General features: G+C 40.8%; 1 protein-coding gene across 3 annotated transcripts; it reads right to left on the bottom strand.

Annotated features, from left to right (window-relative positions):
• Positions 1–4,265: 4,265 nt before the first annotated feature.
• Positions 4,266–21,242, bottom strand: zgc:92275 (cholesterol 7-desaturase nvd). 3 transcript variants are annotated; one of them, XM_047569144.1, is made up of 8 exons: positions 20,363–21,242; positions 13,984–14,172; positions 13,404–13,582; positions 13,017–13,142; positions 11,856–11,975; positions 9,629–9,805; positions 8,450–8,655; positions 4,266–8,280 (listed from the first exon to the last, which is right to left on the bottom strand). In XM_047569144.1, exons 1-7 carry the CDS (start codon positions 20,766–20,768, stop codon positions 8,494–8,496), a joined length of 1,359 nt encoding a protein of 452 aa, XP_047425100.1. In that variant the 5' UTR covers positions 20,769–21,242; the 3' UTR covers positions 4,266–8,280; positions 8,450–8,493. The 3 variants fall into 3 exon arrangements, with proteins under 3 accessions (XP_047425100.1, XP_047425099.1, XP_047425101.1); XM_047569143.1 differs by having other exon boundaries at positions 4,266–8,655; XM_047569145.1 differs by lacking the exon at positions 11,856–11,975 and having other exon boundaries at positions 4,266–8,655.
• Positions 21,243–22,054: the final 812 nt, after the last annotated feature.

Genomic DNA, 22,054 nt, shown 5'->3' with positions numbered 1-22,054 from the left:
CCGTCACACTTGAGCCGGAGCGGACCAGCTTGTGTCCTGTGTCGTTAATCTTGCGTGTGTTGCGGACACGGAGCGAAGGAAGACAGAGCGCAGATATTGTGGGTGTTGTATAATACCTGACCCCTCTGGTTGGGAAAGTGTTGGGAGCATCCCTGCAGCGGAGCAGAGTCAACCTCCCAGTTGCCAAGGAAACAAGGTTCTTTTTTATCATTATTTTATTCTTTTACAACGCACACACACACAAAGGATCGTTGCAGGGAGGAAACATTCTCAGGCAAGCTGACAGTGAGTTTATTCATCACAGCAGGGAAGCTGGAAATAACGTGCACATAAATTTGAAAAGATAAAAAGTGGGAGAGACTCAACTAGTCAAACAGTCGTTTATCATTTTTGATTTCATTATTAATAGTCACTTAAATATTATTAAATATAATAACATCTGGGTCTGGATTTTCCGCATAGACTGATAAATAAACAAGTTCCATGATTGAAAAGGGTTCTTTGAAACGAGGCCAGTGTTTGAACAGTGTTCTGAATTCTTAATCACACAACACCGTGGTGTCTCTCTGAGTTGCAGTGAGCTGATAAATTAATCAGGAGGCAAAAGAAATCAACATTCATCAGCCCCCGACTGTGCTTTCAAAAATGAACCTGTCTCAAATAGGATTTAAAGGACAAGGCAAAATCCTCAGAGAACCTGTGCCTTGTGTGTAGTGAAGACATAAAAAGGGTATTAAGAACTTGTATTTCTGTCTTTCACACAAGGCATTATCATAGAGTTATTTCAGCTATATGACACAATATTTTCACTCGCAGATCAGCTCACCGTTCATGAAAAGATTCAAGGAAATGAACCATGTGAATACGTATCACAAGGATGTGGTATATATTTGTATTTTATACATCAGTACTGAAATCTATACATCTTCACATATGGAATCAATTCTGTCTCTGAGATTTTCAAAAAGAGGAATATTTTCAAAAACCAAATAAAAAAAACTGGAAGTTAAAGAAACAAGCAATCCAAGAGCAAATAAAAAGAGTTTTAGTACTGTCTGTGATATTTACCATTTCAAGAATAGGGCATAACAGTTGGTAGCATGAATTACTGAGGCTCTGAGGCTGTTTTGCGGGGTGTGGTTGAGTCCATTGTTTGGTGTCCCTCTACAGCAATTTCAAGAGGAGATTTAGTAGAAAAGGAGAAAACGAAAAAGCTGGGAGCTTCCAAACACACTACTTCCAAAATGTCAGCCACATAGACATCAGTCACCATCAACTGAACATAACAATTGAAAATAACAGAAAAAAAAAAATGAAAAGATTGGACAGAGCTCCTCGTGATTGCCCTCCCAGCCTGGGTATTACTGCCAAAACACGGCTGTATTAAACTCATCACTTACTGGATGGCCCTCTCCTGTGCCTCTTCTCCGTCCCACTCATCCACCACTCACACATCAATAAAGCTGGACCAATCGACTCCATTATGTAATAAGTTCACTTGTTTGCTGCTGGAGCAACTCAACACAGAGACTTTTAAAGGCTCTCCAGCTCACTGAGACAAACGCACAATAATAAACACAGGCAGCTGAGCACACAAAGATCATTGTGGGCTTTTGAGCGTAAGTATACACAGATATACGCCAAGCCACACCGAGAGACACACAGACGCACTCTTGAGCAGTTGAACACTTCGAGCAGTCCACCCACACAGCAATAATACAGACTCTTACACCACCCACACAAGCCTCTGCAAGGCTGGGAGAGCGTGGTTTGCGTGCGTGTTCTGCTGTGATTTAAAACCGGGGCTGTTAAGATTAATACCAAACCACTTGTCATTGCAGGGATATTGCATGTCATGTTGTTAATGTTACTTTTAAGTCAGTGAATGGAGCGAAATTGGTTAAAACTGCACAAATATAGCAAGTTCTTTACAAGCATGCTTCAAAAATAAATATATACTAAATACAGGAATAAAGGAAAATATGAACATGCATCTTCAATTGTATCACACAGCTGAACACACAAATAGCTTTACTGGATAAATAACTAAAATTTAATTTAAAATGGAAGGAACTCCTTTAATCTTATCATGTAAAAGCCAGCCTATAGCTAGCTTAGCTTAGCTTAGCTAACGTTATATCTTGCAAACAATCATAGGTCATAACCCTCAAATGGAATTTGTGAACTTACAGCTACCTTCAAATGAGGTTCACAACCTTGTAATATAAATATTAAAATATTTCCAACAGCCTCATTCTTTCATTCAGCCTTTGCATTTCCTGCATTAAGTTACGCAGGCATCAGTTGCTAACTGTTAGCTTCTAGATGCCACTAGTTGTCTAGTAACGGAGGTCTCGCGACGTACGGTCGATTGTTAGCGTTTGAATGCCGAGCATCCAACCCGCATCATGACAGCAAGTTCACAAGTTCCATTTGAAGGCAGCATAGCTTACTCTAGATTTAAACACTGCCTCCACCATTTCTCATTTGGAAAAATGTCTACTTTGAGGTCATAAATACCACAATGGAAGACTCTACTCCACTGGAATTACAAGATAGTGGCGGTGGGGTTTGCTCACTAGCAAGGTTAGCTATTTTTAGCTAAACTTGTTTGCTATTTTTAGAAAAACCAGTTGGTAACAACACATTAAGTGGTGGTATTTTGCATATATAAACATGTTGCAACATGTCCCCAGATAGAAGACCGTACATTATTGTATAATGCCTGTTTTAAAGGCAGAAGTGCTAATAAATAGTAGCCTTACCGATTAGCAATGTGCACAGCAGCCATCTTGGATTTTAAAGTTGAGGCAAATGATTTGTCCAATTTTCAGATTTGAAAATCCGAGTTATCTCACTTGAAACGATGTACACGGTTTGATGCGTTCCATTTTGAATTTCTTAGTTCCCATATAGAGGTTATACATGAGAAACTGTCTCAAGGCAAAACTAACAGCAACACAAAAAGTAAAACAAACTATAACCACAAAATAAACTCCAAAGTAAAGCGGTGACAAACGACATTAGTTCATAACAAGTCCAGAACCACAGGAGAACCACTGAATGTATGAGTGCTACTTGAATGTTTTTTTTTTCATCTAATTTAAAATTCAAATTGATTCGTTTTTGTTTTTTTTATTTATGTTAAGTGCTGCCATTTGGTTTTGGCAAGACATCTTACTTTATGTCTTTACAATTTAAAACGTTCAAAAGTATCTTTTAATGAATTAATGACATATAAAGTGGGAGCAAAAAGGACAGACAGCGCGTGTTCCACATGATTTATTACATGCCTCAGCATTTAGCACTACAGCCTTCAATGTCTTTAGCTCCTTGTGTTACTCTGTGTGCCAGATGAGAGCATTCTTCAGAACACATCTGCTCTGGTTCCTGGAATGGTGTGGTGGTATGAAGTGTACTATAAATGATACTGTACGTGAAGGTCACTTTAATGGATGGCGCAGCATTTTGCAGGGAGGAGTTGTCCATATTTGTTGGACGGCTGTGACATGCAACCTACATTATCCAAAAGAAGACCAAAGTAAAAGAGGTCGTCCTCTCTCAGTGCTCTGATGTAAACGGAGCAGATGAGGCCCTGGAAATGGACTGCCTCCATGAGTCATCTGCAGATGGATGTCTGCCTATCTGATGTGTTTCTCATGTAGTGTGAAGTCCTTGCATAAATTATAGATGCGTGAGCCCCCACAGTACTTGCTTGCCCCGAAGCCGAGCTGAAGTATTCATGCTGCAGAGAACACAAGGACTCCTTAGATTTTAGATTCCGGCTTTACTCCTATGACACTGTGCTTGATCAATGCAGATCAATTTGTTTTCATCCATTAGAGGGACCTCCAGGCTCCTAATTTATGATTCTGTGACTGAGACCACCAAGTCAGGAGAGAATTAGAACTGGATCTCAGGAAGACAAGGGGACATAATAACACAGAAGATTTAAACACACCACAATGAACAAAAGTTTTTTTTTTCAGAGATAAAATAATTTAATTATTGTGGAATACACATGAAACTACACTACAATCTAGCATTTTCACTTGATTGCATGATGCCAATTATAGTATAGCAACGTACATAAAATAAAATAAATAAAATAATTATATCTAATATTCCAATGTTAACCACGAGACCCAAGCTTTTATTTCTTATGCATTTTTGATTTCTCCAAGGTACTTGGGCTCAGTAGGACCTAAGAAGTATAAAAACTTCAAGTAGTAGTTTTTTATTATTATTATTATTTTTTTTTAAAAAAATCAATAATAATAAAAAAAACAATGTCCTCATATGTGGACACTGGGGATATTTCATTGCTTATGTCACCAAAGTGTGACAAAATATAAAATTATTTATTTTAACACCCCTACATGGCTGAGTCAGAATTACCAATGAAGATCCCAGGGTCCTCAAATGAGTACTTGCTAATTAGCGTGGTTGTAGCTCATTGCTATTGATAAAACATGTTAAATTAGCGTGTCATATCATACTAGAAACGTTAATAACCATGAATAAATAAGGTTTAACCGTAGATGGAGTTTTGTTCCTCCTCCACCTTTTGTCGTCACGTTTTTACTCTATTATGTTCTTTAGTGTATTGACCCTTTGCTATCACTAGATGGCAGACTAAAGCGACCACTAAAGAGGACAACGGGTTTAAATAAAGCAGAATAAGTCGCAATAAAACCTAAAACCTAAAACTTAATGTCCTCATATTAGGATGCAGGGTCTCAGGATCGTTATTTTAATTAATTTATTTATTTTAGGTTAGGTTCCTTTATAAGTTCTTTCTGTACACACTACCCAAATGAGAAATGTGGTCTATCGCGTTGCATGCAGTAGTCCCATCAGCACTTATTAGGTTTGAAATTAATGGTTAAGGCTCATAAAGCGGCCTCTTCAGATTGCATCAACCTCTGACTCGTCTTGGCTACCGACCAAGCGTCTGAAAATAGAGTTAATGATGCCTACATAGCAGGAGAAGTCTATGAAAAGACTGTCTTCAATGTAATTAAGACGACTATAAGAGTGGCAATAAGATGAAGAAAACCATCATATAGAAGAGCAAAGCAAATACTTGCGTTGTGGGGTGCCCGAACTTTTGTACTGCGAAAGAAGATAAAACTGGGCTGTGATGCTGCTAAGAATATTCAGCAGCATCAAAGCGTGTGACTTGTTCTGATGAGAAATGGGTCAAAATAAGGCAGGGAAAGATATGAGGAGTTCTGACCCAAATGCAGCGCTCCATTATCCTAAAAGCTGACTCACACTTCAAAGACGACAAAAGTCAGAGGTTGCACTGAACTCACAGAATTGAAAACATTGTTCATATTCAAGCCGTCCTGTTTGGGAGTTCATTTGAATGTTGCTAAGTCAAAAGTGGCCTATTCCTGCATTCCTGCAGCCTGTAGTCAGAGTCCAAGGGTGAGTTATGAATAACCAGGTTAAATAAACAACAGTCAAGGACATTTGACATTGTTATTGGAGAAAAACATGACTCATATTCTTCTGTATGTGTGTTGACTCCGAAATGTTCCAAAATGAAGGAGCTGACTGACAGTTCGTCCACAGCAATAGCTTCCTCATAAGATCCCTCTGATAAGATAAGCTAGCCATTACTGAAGAGTACGGAACGTATTATAAGAGGAAACACGAAGAAGAGCAGCAGGAGGGCGAAGATGTAGAAACAGAGGGAGTTTAGTCGTAGTATTACCCTCAGTCCTCCAACTAGGCAGAAAGGGTGCATGCAGCATCCAGGAATGTTTCCGTGTGTGTGAGCCTCCAGCTGCCTCTCCAGAGTGAAGCAACACAACGGTGGTGTCTCGACTTCAGGGCCTGGACTGATGACAAGGGCCGGTCTGGGCTCATAGAGAGTGTCAGGGTATGACTCCCCCTGAAGCCTGCAGATCTCCCACTGCGGGAACGGGGTGGTCTGTCGACACAGGGGGCACTCGAGTCGGCTGGTGTTCTTGGCCCGACTCATGATGCCAGCTGTGCAGCGATGGCACAGCGCATGGTCGCAGTTGAGCAAGGTAACGCGGTGATCGCCCTGTGACTGGAAGGGCTCGCTGCAGATGGGGCACTCGTGCCGACTGCTGTCACTGCACAAACTCCTGACACTTCCACTGCAGCCAGGCTGATCCCTGCCAGGCAATTCCAGCTCTTGTGGAACAGATGTCTTCTGGTCAGGCCCATCTGTTGCTATTTGTCTGCCTGCTTTGTGACTCTCACCGCTGCTGTCCTGATGTTTGTGCTGAATCAGAGACTGTATGACAGAGTCGCTCTCCTCTTCCAGGGTTTCTGCTCCCTCTGTTTTGTACACCACCGTAAGGTAAACCTCCTGTGTAGCAGGAAGGTGATTTTCACCCAGTGCAGTGACGCCTTTCTCCTCAGCCTCAAAAACGTTTGCTTCAGCCATCTTTCAAAAATTTGTTCTCTTTGATACATGCGACAAAGCTCTTACCCGGAGTTAGTACGCCTCCTTATTACTGCAAGCCCACTTCTTCCTGGACAAAACACAAGCAGGCTAATTGTTGATGTAACACGTCAGATTAAAAAGGCAGCACAGGTCTCCCACACCACAAACTAAGATAAGAAAAGTACATTCACAGATAAGGAGTGTCAAGCAATAATGTGAGTCTTAGAAAAGTGCCACTGGCAAAGTATAACGTTGAACACTTCACTGTGACGCTCAATTTAACACGCTAACATATTCAGAGCAACGGAACGCATTTCCCAGTTCACAAACGCATGAGCAAGCACATTAGAGCCGAGTAGACAAATTTATTCTGCGTATTTAAATAAACATTCCATGCACATTAGCCAGTAGGAAAGACACACGTTAATATTGCGAAGGAATATGGGAGTTAATTTGATATTCATCATTAGTTCTGTGCTCTTCATCGAGGCTGGTGGTTTGTTTTGAAATGTATCTCCTGTCTTCTAAGGCCAGCTGACTGAAGCGGAAATTAAAATGTGACCAACCTCATCAGCTCAGACAGCTGAACACTGTCACCTTTATACATTTGACATATTTCCAGACAGGCACGGTAGCATTTAATAAAGCCTCACAGCATCACGGTCACCAGGGACACGTAGACTCTCTGTACCCAGACAAAACGGAACATACATTTATGAGCATATGAGAAGCAAGACTAAACAAGAGTGAAAATAATCCTACAGATACACAATGTGCACTGATTTTCACATACAAAAAATGCTATCTTTATTTCAGCCTCAGTGGATTATGAGGTTAAAATTAAATAAATGTTTTCTTTATCCGATCCACTGATCCACTTAAGATCAGCACATTATAATTTCAGGATCAGGATCTAACCACATTCATACTGTCATTTTTTGCAACATTATTTAACATATGACATATGCTCGGTAATTGTTTTTAAAACATTATCATTTCCCTTAGAGCCTTAAATGTATGCAAGGCACTGCAGCTTTTTCTCCAGCCTAGCATGCCAAAAGTGATGTCAGCCAGTCAGATTTTGATTCAGAGAGATAAGGCTAAAAAAGTCGGAGTATTCTTTTAAGTTTCCATGAAACACTTCGGTAACTACAGATTGCAGCCGCGTAATCTGATATGAATCAAAACACAAACGCACTTGCTGTAACACCTGCAGCCTAGTCGGTGCCCGATGTGATAACTCATTAAAGATTTACACTTACTGGTCGGAAGGACAGATTAATGTTTTCTAACACATGAGAAATTGCATGTTGAGGCATGTTACACAGGAGGAAGGTGTTCCACACGGTGTCAGACACTCACACACTGCCTAAAAGAATCATGTCTCAATTTAAAGACCTAGACAAGGTAAGTCTGGTATTCTTAGAACTACTTATTTTATTCACAAAATTCTTAATTCATGGGTTATATTCACTCTGTTACACTTTAGGCACTTGTCTCATGAGAACGTTGTCAACCTTTTTACAATGAACAGACCGAATGCTGGCTTAATCTTACATGTGCCATCTATAAGTACCATATGCTTGCATCATGTTTATGTGCTGCACGTATTCTTCTTCCAGAGACATGCTCGAGTTTATTTGCTTCCTTCCAATTCCCTCTTCCCTTCTCCTCTGACCCCCCCTCACTCTTCTTTTCTTTCTCTTACCCAGCCAACCTCAAGCAGATGGGAGCCCCCATATGAGCTGGGCTCTGTTCAAGGTTTCTTCCTCACCTCCGTCTCCTTAGTGCTTGCACTGTGGGTTTCTCTCAAGCATCTTTTTGTGGTTTGGTGCTACATAAATTAACCGGAACTGAGGTGAATATAAGAAAAACATATAGGTTTCAGGCTTTTTTTCAAAAAAAAGACAAAAATGCATAGTTCTATCACACCAACAAGTCAGTGCCTCCTTTCCTCTTATAATTTTTAATATGGGACAGATAAGAATTGATCGCGGACGTCTGATCAATGTCAACCCTGACCTGACATATTTGCTGTTGAGCTCTCCTCCTGTAGTTCAGGGAGGTCAGAAGTCTAAAGTGTCACGCCGGGACTGGAGCCGCGGGCTGTTCCCGCTGTAGAATTGACTGAACCAGCGCCTGTGCTTCTGGATGGCTGAGTCCTCCTTCACGAGGAGAGGCTTGGAGACATACTTCTTATTGTTCCAGATCATCACGTCTCGCTCAAACTGAAGAAAAACAATAAGAGGAGGACGTCACGGGACGGGACTGGAGATGATTTCTAAAAGTATTGATTTTATATCAACACATCATGTGTTTGTTTCACCGTTAAGAGTATACTGGGGACATATGATCATGCACAGCTCAAAACAAATTCAACACATTTTCACATAACTGAGAATTAAATAATAAACTGTGCTGCCATCTCATCGCATTAAATTATTATGATTTACCAGCGGGGGTTTTTCTGTGAAGCTAGTTAGAAGCTAGAAGTTAATAAATGTCACTCTGTGGTGACTCCATAAACTGCTGAGATTTGGCATTTCAATAAAAACGCCCACTCTATCTTCTAAAATGAGCCGTCGCCTTTGCCAATGCTGCATGGAGAAACAAAATTATTAAATTATTTAATAAAATATAATCCTTTAGGGTTAAAAGCAGCCACCACCTTCATCTGTTATTATGTGTTTATCTTTATAATTCCATCCACCAAACCTATTATGACAGAATTTGGAAAGGTGGGTTCAGTGGGAAACCCCACTGTGAGCACCAATCTGCTGTCCATCAATCAGACGGCAACTTTTTGTCTTTTGTGCTAACTGATAGGTTTTTCCTTTCTGTTAAATTGACTGTGACAGTGTGTCTTCACCACACAACTAATTATCAAGTTTAATGAGGGCTATTCACACCTTTTCTGTGACTGTGTGGTGTTAGTGGTAGCAATGTGGAGGCAGAGTGGGAATTCACACAATGACCTCTCTAAATTCAAACGTCGTCAACATACTCTCAAAAGAAAATTATCATAAAGCAGCCTGCACTTACAGCCACCAGGAGTCAGTTTGATTGCATTTCAATTAAAAGAGGCAAATATATAGCCTATTATAGCCTATTTAGATAGCATGTGATACAGAGCAGTGGCAGCTCAAACAATATGAGAACAGGTATGTCAGCGTGATCGAAGGCAACGAGCGTGCACGTCACCTGAATGCACTCTGCTTTGAGGATGAATTTGGGCACCAGAGGTAGGATGTTAGACTGATAGAAGATGGTGTGAGAGACACACTGCAGCAGAGGCTCCACCGGAGTCACACAATGCATGATCACACCCCGGCCCAAGAAACTGTGGTCAAACAGCAGAAACACCAGTCCTGGTCCCACCTGAAACATATGTGAAAACAAGATAACTGTAACCTGCTTGCTGAAATACTGAAGGCAAATGTACACCCATTTGCCAGTTCATTAGGTACACGAGTGAAAACAAATCTGTTCTAATATGACAGTACTGCACCAAACCCCAATGAATGACTATTCTAATGTTGAGTTTATGTTTAAACTGCACAAGAAAGGTGGTTATTCAACTGTAAGATCATTATGAAGGATGTAGTTTATGGAGGTGTTAAATTCTATTGAATTAGAGACAATGGAGGTTCCGTTATTTAGCCTCTCCCACTCCCGCAAAATAATAGTAACGTATCCGTATGTAACTGGTAGGGGTGTAACGATTCATACACTACATCGATGAATCGATTTATTTTCCTACGATCCAACTACATCGATCTGTGCTCGGCAAGTTCGGACGACATACATCGATCTAATATCGATTTAAAAGGTAATCAATCGATTGTATCGATACAAGTAAATAACGCATTGGATTAAGCACATTACAGGATCCGCTTACAGTAATTACTTGAGAAACACTGTAAAACTGCATAAACAAAATGTACAACTTAGTTGTACAAATATGCGTTAGCTTCCGGCTACTATCAATGGCAAAATTAATGTATATGCTAATGCTAACATTCGCCTTAACTCCTTGTCTCTCCGCCTCGTCCCACCAGTGAGACACAGTGACCTGAGCAAAAAGAAAACAACTCGATGAAACGTCGGATAATTTAACGTGCAGCCTCGGTCACCACCATCGTGTGATATTGTCAACAGACCAGGATGTAGTGAGCGTTAGCACTCAAAAGAGGAGATAATAAACAGAAACGGGCATGTGGTGTTAAACTTCTGGGCCAAAATAACCTCGTTCTTTGATAAACCGAGCGCCGTCCAGCGGATCGAGACACTTGAGGAAGTTCAAAAAGTGACTGTAACCGGTAGATTAAGAACCCCAAAGAGTAGATACTGAGCAACATAGATATTTTTTGGCGGCCACTCCTAAATGAATGTAGAGGAAACACTGAGTAGGTATTTATTTCAGTCACAGTGGTTTAATTTTTGGCTAAAACGTTACTGAATCGATTTCAAGGCACTGAATAGTTTCGGATCGTATCGTTCTAAATAAACTACAATCTTGCTTGACTCTGACGAAGCACGAATCGTGAATCGAATCTAAAACAAATCGTCACACCCATAGTAGCCAATTTGTTATGTACTATATATATATATATATATATATATATATATATATATATATATATATATATATATATATATATATTATGTCACTATGTGTTCATTTCCCCTGTGTGTACAGTTCCCAGGTAGTTATGAGTACAGGGGACTTTAATTAGTGAAACTAGAACATACATGTGCTGTAAATTAGCTGCAAATTAGGCATTGATTCGTTTATATATTTATCATCTTATATTTGCCTAAAAAACAAACGAGTGTTGATCAGAAGTGAATCACACTTCTTGACAATTTACAACAACATATGCAGACCGTACCCTTTAGGATCAAAACTGTTTTTGTAGACTATTGTTGCACTATAAGAAATCTTTTGTGTCCTCAAAATGGACAGAAGCCATTGGTCACAGCCACTTACTTTTGAGCCTTCTTAAAGTGGCTGGAAACCCCTTTAATAGATTAAATCAATCATCGGAAATCATTATGTGCAGCCTGCCTCGCTCCTTTGACATTTTGTAGGTTGTGTAGGACCCAAGTGCAGGACTTCAGGAGATGAGGCAGGGTTTGAAACAAAAGGTATTTAATGACATGGCAGGTAAATCAAAAACACAAAGCGAAAAACCACAATGCATGAACAGAGAAGGATGACAAAATGGCAGGATTACAAACAACACGGCAGAGAACAAAGGGAAAGGCACGGCTATAAACAAGAGGGCAGAGGGGTGACGAGACACAGATGAAACTAAGCACACCAGGAGAAACCAATAAGCAATCAAGAGGAACAACACTGGGCGTAACATAAAACAGGAAACCAAAAAGAACTACACTAAATACAGAACCATGGAGTTTTCTTTACCTGTCTAGCCACAACATGAACATCCAACAAAGGCCAGCGATAGCCAAACACAGTCAGTGCATGTTTCACCAACATCTGGGAGCAATGCTCATTGGGCTCTGCCTCTGGTTCCCACTGAACCTTAAATAAAAACACATACAGATACAGTGTTTTGCTGTTTTGGTTTGTTTTGAGTTTTTTTTTTATTTGTTAATTGTTTTCACTGAACATTTGACCTCGAGCCTTGTGAATATTGTAGAGTCAGCTTGAAGGCAGCCCGGGGATGATTTCAGTCTGAGGGAAAATTACCTAAATCGATCTCATTAATTTTAAACTGTTTAGACTACTACAACTACTACTACAGACACTACTTACGCATTCTGCACGGGTTCCCTCTGGCTTGCACAAATGTAACCAATATTATTCTAGTTTGCAGCTGCAACCACATTCACCATGAATAAGTGCAACTCAGAACAACTCAATTGTGATATTAGGAGAAATACCATTCAATCTGTGTAGTAACCAGGATAAATAAGCAACTAAAGAATTAGGACCACCAAGACCAAAAGTAAACATCAAGCAAGTATCCACAAAGGCTGGGAGGTTGTATAATTGGGGGGTTTCACAGAACTGGTATGATTAGAAAAAGGGGCTAGCGGGCTACCCAGTAGCTAATGCTCTATTTTGCTACGCCTGTATTCTGATTCATTCTGGGGCACCATGGAGATGCCGTGGACATACAGTGGTGTCACAGACATGCGCCGTCTCTCTGAGAAAGTGAAGAAGCATTAAACGTCAAAGGTGCACAGGGAGTGTTGCCTCAAACTTTCAACTTTTGGCCAGTCAAACATTTCATCGCAGTTTGATGAGAGCTACAGGATGTCTGTGAGCCATCATAATGACGACCTGAGCTGGGCTATTTCCATGCTAGTCGTTTATGCACATTTCATCACTGTATTTTACACATTTTTATGAGGTTTAGGAATGGCACCTCTGTTTTTTCCCTTGTCAGGTTTGTTTTCAATGAGAGTGTGATGATCATTTTACAGCTATGAAAGAGACAAGTGAGATGACCAACGTAAAGGGTGACTTATGTGATGTACTGGATGAGGTATCCTTAAAACTTTTTTTGCGAAATGAGTATGATATTTGGTATTCTTCTTTAGATCAGAAAAACGTTACCTTCCAGTCATGTCGTAGAAATTTCCACATTTTGGCGTTGGTGTGACGCAGATCCACTCCGCTGACAATGCCTGGGTTGTGTAGGTGAGCCAGGTGAGCTATGTCTCCTGCATTTTCTGGAATCTCCTAATATGGCAGAGAAAACATTATGGCAGTCCACTGCTGGCTATGACACAACTATTCCAACCGAACAAACCACTTAAATCATAAGATGAAATGAGTAAATTTTTAATAACCTGTTATATTAAGACTATTAAACTCATGCAGGGAGAAACGTGGATGTGTCTCTGTCTGTTTTAATCATCGTTTTCTACAATACTTGGACTAAATCCTTTCTGTTAGATTTTCACCGTCAAACTACGCACCTCCACACTCATATGCACCCACCTGTATGTGAGCATTGATAAAATGCTCAGTTCTCCCCCGATAGGCCCACTCGCCCTTTGTGATCTCCTGCTGCTCTGGGACAGTCCACTGAGGTTCCTCTCCATCGCAGTGAAACCAAACCAGAATTTGTCTGTTGATCTCACAGCTGGGCCAGGAGCGCACCTTGGCAAACTCTGGCACTGAAGGACAAATGAGACCCAAATACGAATCATCACTTCTTTACTCTAGATTTTACTATGTACAAGGAAATGAGAAACATTTGTTTTTAATAGTTCAATGTTCACTCTCTACTGTCTTATTATCTACAAAGAAACCCTATTACCGATTTGCCATAATTTATCAGTGATACTAAGAAAATGTATGCTTCACAGACAATGAAAAAGCTTTCTCTTTAGTGCCACCTTCTGGTCAAACCTAAAACCAGAAGATATCCCAACCAAACTGAAATTTGCCGTAAATATTTATCTACGTACCACCTAGGTCCCACTCAAAGTTCTGCAGCTCTAGGGCATAGTAAGAATAAGTGATAAGTCTATCACATCCATGTAATAATAAAACTACCATTCACTTTCAGGTATACCTTTTTCAGCATAGGGGATCCTCACACACTTGCCATCCGTCCCTTGAAACTGCCATCCATGAAACGGACACTCGATGCAACTTTCCAACACCCGTCCTCCCACCGCCAGGTTGGCTCCCAGGTGAGGGCAGTAGGCATCCAGCACGTAGGCAGCCCCGTCCTGGCCACGGAACACCGCCACCTGCTCACCTAGCACCATCAATTACAGCAGTCCTGGTATTAAATGAAACATTCTTGGATAACGGTACTGAACATTAAGACTAGAGGACTGAAATAGAGAATTGTATAAACAGGCCCACAGACAGTAGATATTAATACACTTTGAACGACTGTCTACTGACTGTACATTTACTCTACAGTGCAAAATCTTCTTTGGGGCACACAGAGTGCACTTGCTATTTGTAACTACACTGTGTCCATCTTGAAAATGTACAAACACATTCTCATACAAATAAACCAAATAAACAATTCCATATTCATCATCAGCCACAATATTAAAGCAGACGTAAATAACATTGACCATCTTGTGTGACAATACAATGTTCTACTGAGAACATTTTGGACCGGGCATTGTGGCTGTTACTTCAACCTGTACCACCCACCTATACCAGACCAGGCACCCCCACACCCCATAGCAATGACACTCCTTGGTGGCAGCAGCCATCCCCAGCAGGATGCAGCCTGACACAGAAACACACACAAAAACAGTTTAGGAACAACTCAAAAAAACATGAGGAACCTGACCTGACCAAATCCACTAGATCCCACACAGTGGGACGATCCACAGAGGACCCTCCCCACAACCTATAGGTCCCAAAGGCCCCCCACTAATAACATTCTGTTTCCAGACACCACAGCACACCCTCAGAAGACCCATGTCCATTCTCTGATGAGTCACAACTGTTTTAGAGGCACAAGGGAAACCTACACAAAATTCGGAACGTGGTCATAATGTTATGCCTGATCAGTTTATCAGTGTTAATGCAGTACCAAATTTTGCTCCTTCTCAAGCATGTCTTGGTGACTGTGTTTTACTGATTTAAACATCTTTAGATACATTCTGATGAACAACAGTTTGTTTGCGGAAAATGTGCGTAGGACAGGGAGCTCGATTTGCATTGCTGCCCATCTTTTACTGTGCCGTGAGGGTTGTGGACGTGTTTGTGTGCTGTTTTCTGTTCACTCCTGTGTTTCTACACTTATGGCCCTCATGCTCTCTGAAGAGTGTGGTTGAGCACACCTGCCTCCACTTGCTCATCACATTTGGCAGTACAAAGGCTGGGGGGGGCACGAGCTGCAGAGTGGGTCGGTTTGCGGGCACAGTGTGTTTGCTTGGTCTTCCTTTTAAGCTTCTAATGACCTTGTATTCTAGTCACTCTGTAATCACTTTCTTCTATTATCCACTCATAAATTCTATAGCTTTCCTTCTCTCCTGTATAGACTTACTCAATGATGATAAACACTACCGTAATGTTTGTGTAATAGGTTTTGGCTTTAATTAGCATTTTACATGCTCATCTTGCCTTTGTTATTTTTATCCCAATGCTTCTCTTTCGTGCTAGAAGGGCAGACTATACATACAGATTGCTATAGATAGTCCTTTTGGAAAGCACTGTGTGGTTCACCTACACCTGCTTTACCTACTGTACAATGGTGTGAAAAAGTGTTTTTAAGGTCAATAGGATTCAGGTCAGGACTGTGACTAGGCCACTCCAAAGTCTTTATTTAATTTTACCTCAGCCATTTAGAGGTGGACTTGTTGGTGTATTTTGTATCATTGTCCTGCTGCAGAACCCAAGTTTGCTTCAGTTTGAGGTCATGAGCAGATGGCTGGACATTCTCCTTCAAATGCTGTGTTAATTTCACACCAGATGTAATGGGACATACACCTTCCAAAAAGTTCAACTTTTGTCTTGTCAGTTCACAGTGTTTTCCTCAAAGTCTTGATGATCATCAAGATGTTTCCTGGCAAAACTGAGACAAGGCTTTATGTTCTTTTTGCTCAGCAGTGGTTTTGGTCTTGAACTCTTACGGTGGAATCCGACCTTAACTGAGACAAGTGAGGCCTGCAGTTCTTTGGATGTTGTTGTGGGGTCTTTTGTGACCTCTTGGATGAGTCATCTCTGAGCTGTTGGGGTAATCCTGATCAGCCGGCCATCCTGGGAACGATCATCACTGTTCCATATTTTTACCATTTGGATAATAGCTATCATTATCTTTTGATCCTACTGAAGGTCCTATTGAAGTGATTTCTTGATTGAGAACAGGTGTGGCAGTAATCAGGCCTGAGTGTGGCTAGAGAAATTGAACTCATAAACCACAGTTTATGTTTTAACAAGGAGGGGCTAACACTTTTTCACCCAGGGCCACGTAGGTTTGTTTTTTCCTTAATAAAAAAAAAGCATTTTGTGTTCACTTGTGTTATCTTTGTTTTATATTTAAATATGTTTGATGATTTGAAACATTTAGGTGTGCCTGGATTGGCAAGGGTGCAAACACTTTTTCACACTACTGTATCTGGCTGACCTTTGGACTTTTACCAGTGCTCAGATTGCGCTCAGATTAGCGACTCTGGTTTAGAGTAACCGCTGAGCCAGCTCTACCGATGCTCAGCCAGGATACTCTAAAATTCTGAGAAATCCAAACTCAGGCTCCTCCAAATGAGGGGTGACACAGCACTGGACCACTGCCTTGACAGGCTGTTGTAGGGCAGAATTCAACCACAGCAGAATGTGTGAGAAAAGGACGCTCCAAGCAGAATTTAATACATGATGCAAATGGATGACAGAGGAAAGATAGGGGGTTTCACTGCAGTATTTTTCAGCAGGTTGCAGATGCTGCGCAGGAAGCAAGTTTTGATTTGGGTCAACAACCTTTGGGGCAGCAAAATGTTAGGGGGCTGCAGGGTGAACCTGGCCTGAAAGGGATTATGTGGGAGGGGGGGAAGGAAACCAGAGAAATGTGTATCAGAAATGAAAAAAAAGTATGCTTGGACATAATGCCAGGACACCCTGCTGGTTTCTTGGCAATCCGTCTTCCCCAGATTGGCAGCCACTCCTCTGCTATAAACTTACAGTGTATAAGAGCTCTAATAACCTGCCACAAAGCTGCTCATGGTAGGTGTAGAAAATATACAGAGGAACAGCCAAACATGAACTACAGCTAACTCCAAAAGAATAATTTAAAAGGTTCCTCATTTCGAAATGTATCTAGAATTCTTGACTTCCAATAATAGTTAGAAATTACTACACAGGCTTCATTAGCAGAATGACTATCCAGGTCATGGTGTATATAGAAACTAAAACAGTGGCAAATTGTTTAAATTTTCTTGAAGACTTTTCACCATTTATCCAAGTGGCTTCTTCAGTTCCAAATAAGCAGTAGCAGTTTTGATTTTTATTTGGAACTTGCATGGATGGTGCAATGACTAGGGTCTGTTAATGACGGCGACACCTGAAGTTACAGGATATTGTTCAGATTAACCCCTTTTTTTCATGTTCGGTGCTTCTCTGGCTTCCCAGTTATGACCAGAAGCTCGTCTGAAGGTGCAAATGTGGGGGAAACCTTTTGGGAAAAAGACGTTAAGATCGTGCTGTAAGAGGCTAAAAAGTGGTGTCTCACCTCAGGTTTCCAATCCTCCTCTTCCAAACCATCAATCTGATTTCTCTGGCTAAAATGTGAACATTGTCTAAACAAATACCTGAAGTCCCCAGCACTTGCTTAGAACTTAGAAGACCAACTTGGATGAGTAGTGATGCACCTTCAAAGAAACTCAAACAAGTCCAATTGCCTTTGTTTTAGTTATGCTGAGTTTGATTCGTTTGTCATGGAGATTGTTGACATGTGAGCTCACTAGTGGCTGACGTATCACTCTAAGTGACTTCTACCATTTAACTCCCAACAACAGATTAATTTCCATGACGATTGCACAAACGCACACCCAACTGAAAAGTTAGGAAATGGATCATTAGTTGGAACCTGACCTAGTCTTGTTTGTGTTCCATCCATAAAGAAAACAGGTGTTTAACCTCCCACCTAATTTCACATCCTATATTCCTCCTGGCATGAGTGACTTGTCACAATGGTTCTGGCTCTGAATGCCATTTCTCCTGATCAGTAAACCAAATTTTGAATGAAATAGTTAACAGAAAAATAACCATGGTTATGATTGTTAATCATTTGTATGAAAATCTACAGTATAATGTTTATTTCTTGGGTTTCTTTTTTCATCTCCAAGAAGAAGTAAGTAGTCAGGTGATCTGTGATAAAGCATAACCATCAGATACAGCTACATACTGGATCACTCTCCAAGAGCTGGTGTCCCTTTTTACTGGTGGATGTCTTTTCAGGGAGCACGTCTTTCATATACCGTTTGTAACAGAAACATCAAAGGCTCTTCTTTGAAACCTTTTTCAGCTCAAACTCTCTGAAGAGATCAAACAGCCCTGCCGCACATCTACACAAGAATAACGGATTTGAAATGTGAAACATACAGTCAGGCCCAGAAATGTTTGGACAGTGACACAATCTTCATGGTTTGGGCTCTACATGCCACCACGTTGGATTCGAAGTGACTGGATGAGATCCACTGGAAAAGCAGACGTTCAGGTTTAATTCAAGTGGTTAAAAAACAATATCCTATGAAACGTAGTATAAGTATTGTTGAGAATCCTTCGCAGGCAATGACTCCCTGATTCTGGACCCCATGGACATCACCAGACTCAGGGTTTCCTCCTTTGTGATGCTTAGCCAGGCCTTTACTGCAGCAGTGGGTCTTTCTGCCTTAGGTTTTGTCTTAAGTAAGTGAAATGCTTGTTTGATTGACTTGAGATCTGGTGATTGACTAAGACACTGCAGAATATTTCACTTCTTAGCCTTAAAAAACAAAAACTGAGTTGCTTTTGCAGTATGTTTTGGGTCATTGTCCATCTGTATTGTGTTTGTCTATCACAAACAGCAACAGTGACACATGCATTCGACTTAACGAACGCTTTTGAGCTAATTGCGAGCCTCTCAGGTTACTGATCAGAGACCAACCCAGTGCAGGATAGATGTCAGATCGACATCAACACAAAATCAAGGAGGACATCTAGTGCTGACACATCAAAAGTGATCACATGAAACGCATCTACGTAGTGTTCCACCTGAACAAGTGATGAACAAAGGAAGGTTAAATGTTTTGTTTTTAGCTGAGGATTTCTCTGCACAGAAGAATGCACTGTTAATAGTACAATACTATAAAACAACAAGAAGTCAACTCTAGGTATTGATGTGCTTTTCAACATCTTGTTTTTTTCCTTTTATCACCAAACCCAACAACTGTGTCATGGATTACTGAAAAAATAATAGAAATATTGCCGTCTTAACTGTCAAAGCAAACACGCTCATTTTCAGCTATGCTGCCAGCCTGACAATTCTATGACTATTAGTAACTACAACATCTGCTTCCACGACAACTGCTGAAGCCTTTGCTTCAAAGGATGTTACTAGGCACCATAGCCTACAACTTACCCTAACAAAGTCTTAACCATTGTGTTTGAAATGTACAAACGTATTTTAAAAACAAAACTCTGTAATATGAGCTCGTCCTTCTTATCCTGGCAACAGTCGCACCTGTGAGAGAGCAGCAAAGACTGGATGAGCTGGAAGACGTCAAGGTTCCGGAAAGGTCACAAACATTAAACTGTGTTAACTGAGTTAGGTGTTAAAAAAAATCTCCACCAAACTCTGTTATGTTTCTTTACTGAACCTATGGCTCACTGATGAAAGTTTTGCAGTATTTATGAATTTATATTACTTTGGACTGAGTCTCTGTATTAAGTCACTGCTAATAGAATCTCTGTGAACAGATATCTGGATATCACAGATACAGTTATACATAAACATGTAGCCAAGGACTCAGACTCAGACCCTATTACTACCCATCTCCAGGACCACATTTTGCCATTCTGAAATAAACAAGGTGAGGACAAAACCAGTTTATTATTCATATGGGGAGTAACAAATATGAGAATATGGGGTGAGTGTTTACAGTGGGGAGCTATGAGTGAATAGGACCTTCAGTCTACAGTACAGTTCTGTCAACTGTACTGTTCACTGGTCCCCTAACCTCACCTGTCTTCATCACACATATAGTTTTAAAAGATTTTATACTGATGCCTACTAGAGCTTTGGTTCACTTGTTGAGCTCATCTATTTGTCCGAAAATATATTTTTTTTTCTTCAGAAAAAGCAACTCCAGAAATCCCCTTTTTATGGTGGTTATTATATTCCATCTGTTCATTTATACGTAAAACATTGTAATCATAACAAATAAAGAAGACATTTATATTCAAAGTAGTGAAAGTCTAATCCAGCCACTATATGTTATTTATCATACCTAGAACTGTGACATTTTTGACCTCGCCTCTCTGCAGCATGTGTGAGTCCAACACTCGGTACCAGCCGTTGGGGTAGACTGGAGGCAGCTCTCCGATTTTCCTCCTGCGCCTGACCTCGTTCGCCGCCTGCGCTCTGGTGCGACCATCCTCCACGACGTACCCCACGTCATCGGGCGACCTGAAGATCTCCAAAGGACAGAAAAGGAGCCGGTACAGCCGGGCCAAAGCGAGGATGGAAACGCCGGCGATGATGCAGAGGACGGCCCGCGCTGGTGCGCCGTGCCTCTCCGTTTCGCTCCATATCGGGTTGCCGCTGCTTGCTGAGTCCAGCAGGTCTCCGACTTGTATCATAAGTATTGCCCCTATTCCTAGCCCAGTGACTGCAGCCGCCTTCACGCTTGGCATGTTTTGACCGTCCGTCACCTGCAGCTCTCTGGTGTCTCTGTTTCTGCGCACCGCAATGACTCGTAGTGTCAGGGTTATTAATGACAATCAGGCAGAGTTGCGCGCATTGGTGCTTTGGAGAGCAGGCACCTTCACACCCGAGGCACACCCGCACACACACCCGCCTCCCATTCATCCACTTAGCCTAAGAGACTAATCTAGGGATTTAACTCCTAGATGGCAACATTTCCTCAGGCCTAATTATACCATTCTACTATTTTATTTGAAACAGAACCAAGTCTGCATCGTATAACTTGTTAAATTTCATTTCAAGACCGTATTAATTACTTTTAAGCCTCTCTTCTAAAAAGACTTATGACCTCATGGCAACACGCAGGCCTATCCGTTCCAGTCTGATATGACAGACTTAGACTCAGACTCTGTGATGGGGTTTTCATACTCAGTCTGTTAGAAACCTGTTGCACTTAATCCAATCAGCAGTCAGATGTCCATCAAGTGGAACTGAGCAATAAAGAACTATAAAGTACACAAGACTGTTCTATTACTTTGTGGTAAAAGCCCTAAGATCTACATGTGCCTTATATTAGCTATATATTTATTTATTTATTCATTTATTTCCATCAACTCAATTCAATATGATGTGGTCTAAGTCCAAGAATGAGGCCATATTAACAAGCCTGTACTGCAGTCAGGCTAAAATGATGTGCTCCAAACGCCCTCTTGTGGCCTGTTGTCGACCATGCCCTTGAAGAGTGACGAATATAATCAAGCTACCGAACTAAAAGCTGTGCTAAATTTGTCACTAAAGGTTGAGCTTTTCATTTTGAAATGGATAGAAAGTATTTTTCTCTATTTTCACAAAATTTATTAAAAATAATCTTGGTCTGCCTCTTCCAGACTGATTTCTCATTTGTTCCTGAATTTCTTTGGATCTTGGCATGATGTCTAGCTTTTGACGATCTTTTGGCCTACTTCACTTTGTCAGGTGGCAGGTCCTATTTAAGCTCTCGATTGAGAGCTCTTGATTGTGGCAGTAATCAGGCCTGGGTGTGGCTAGAGAATTTAACTCAGGTGTTATAAATCACAGTTATGTTTTAACAGGAGGAGCAAACAATTTTTCACACGGGGCCGTGTAGGTTTGGATTTTTTTCCCTTAATAATAAAAACCTTAATTTAAAAACTGCATTTTGTGTTTACTTGTGTTATCTTTGTCCTATATTTATATTTATTTGATGATCTGAAACATTTACGTGTGACAAACATGCAAAAAATATAAGAAATCAATA

The sequence above is a fragment of the Mugil cephalus genome, chromosome 19 (genome assembly GCF_022458985.1).
Source record: "Mugil cephalus isolate CIBA_MC_2020 chromosome 19, CIBA_Mcephalus_1.1, whole genome shotgun sequence".
NCBI lineage: Eukaryota > Metazoa > Chordata > Actinopteri > Mugiliformes > Mugilidae > Mugil > Mugil cephalus.
The sequence above is the reverse complement of the archived record's forward strand: the minus strand, read 5'-3'. Positions and strand labels throughout refer to the sequence as shown.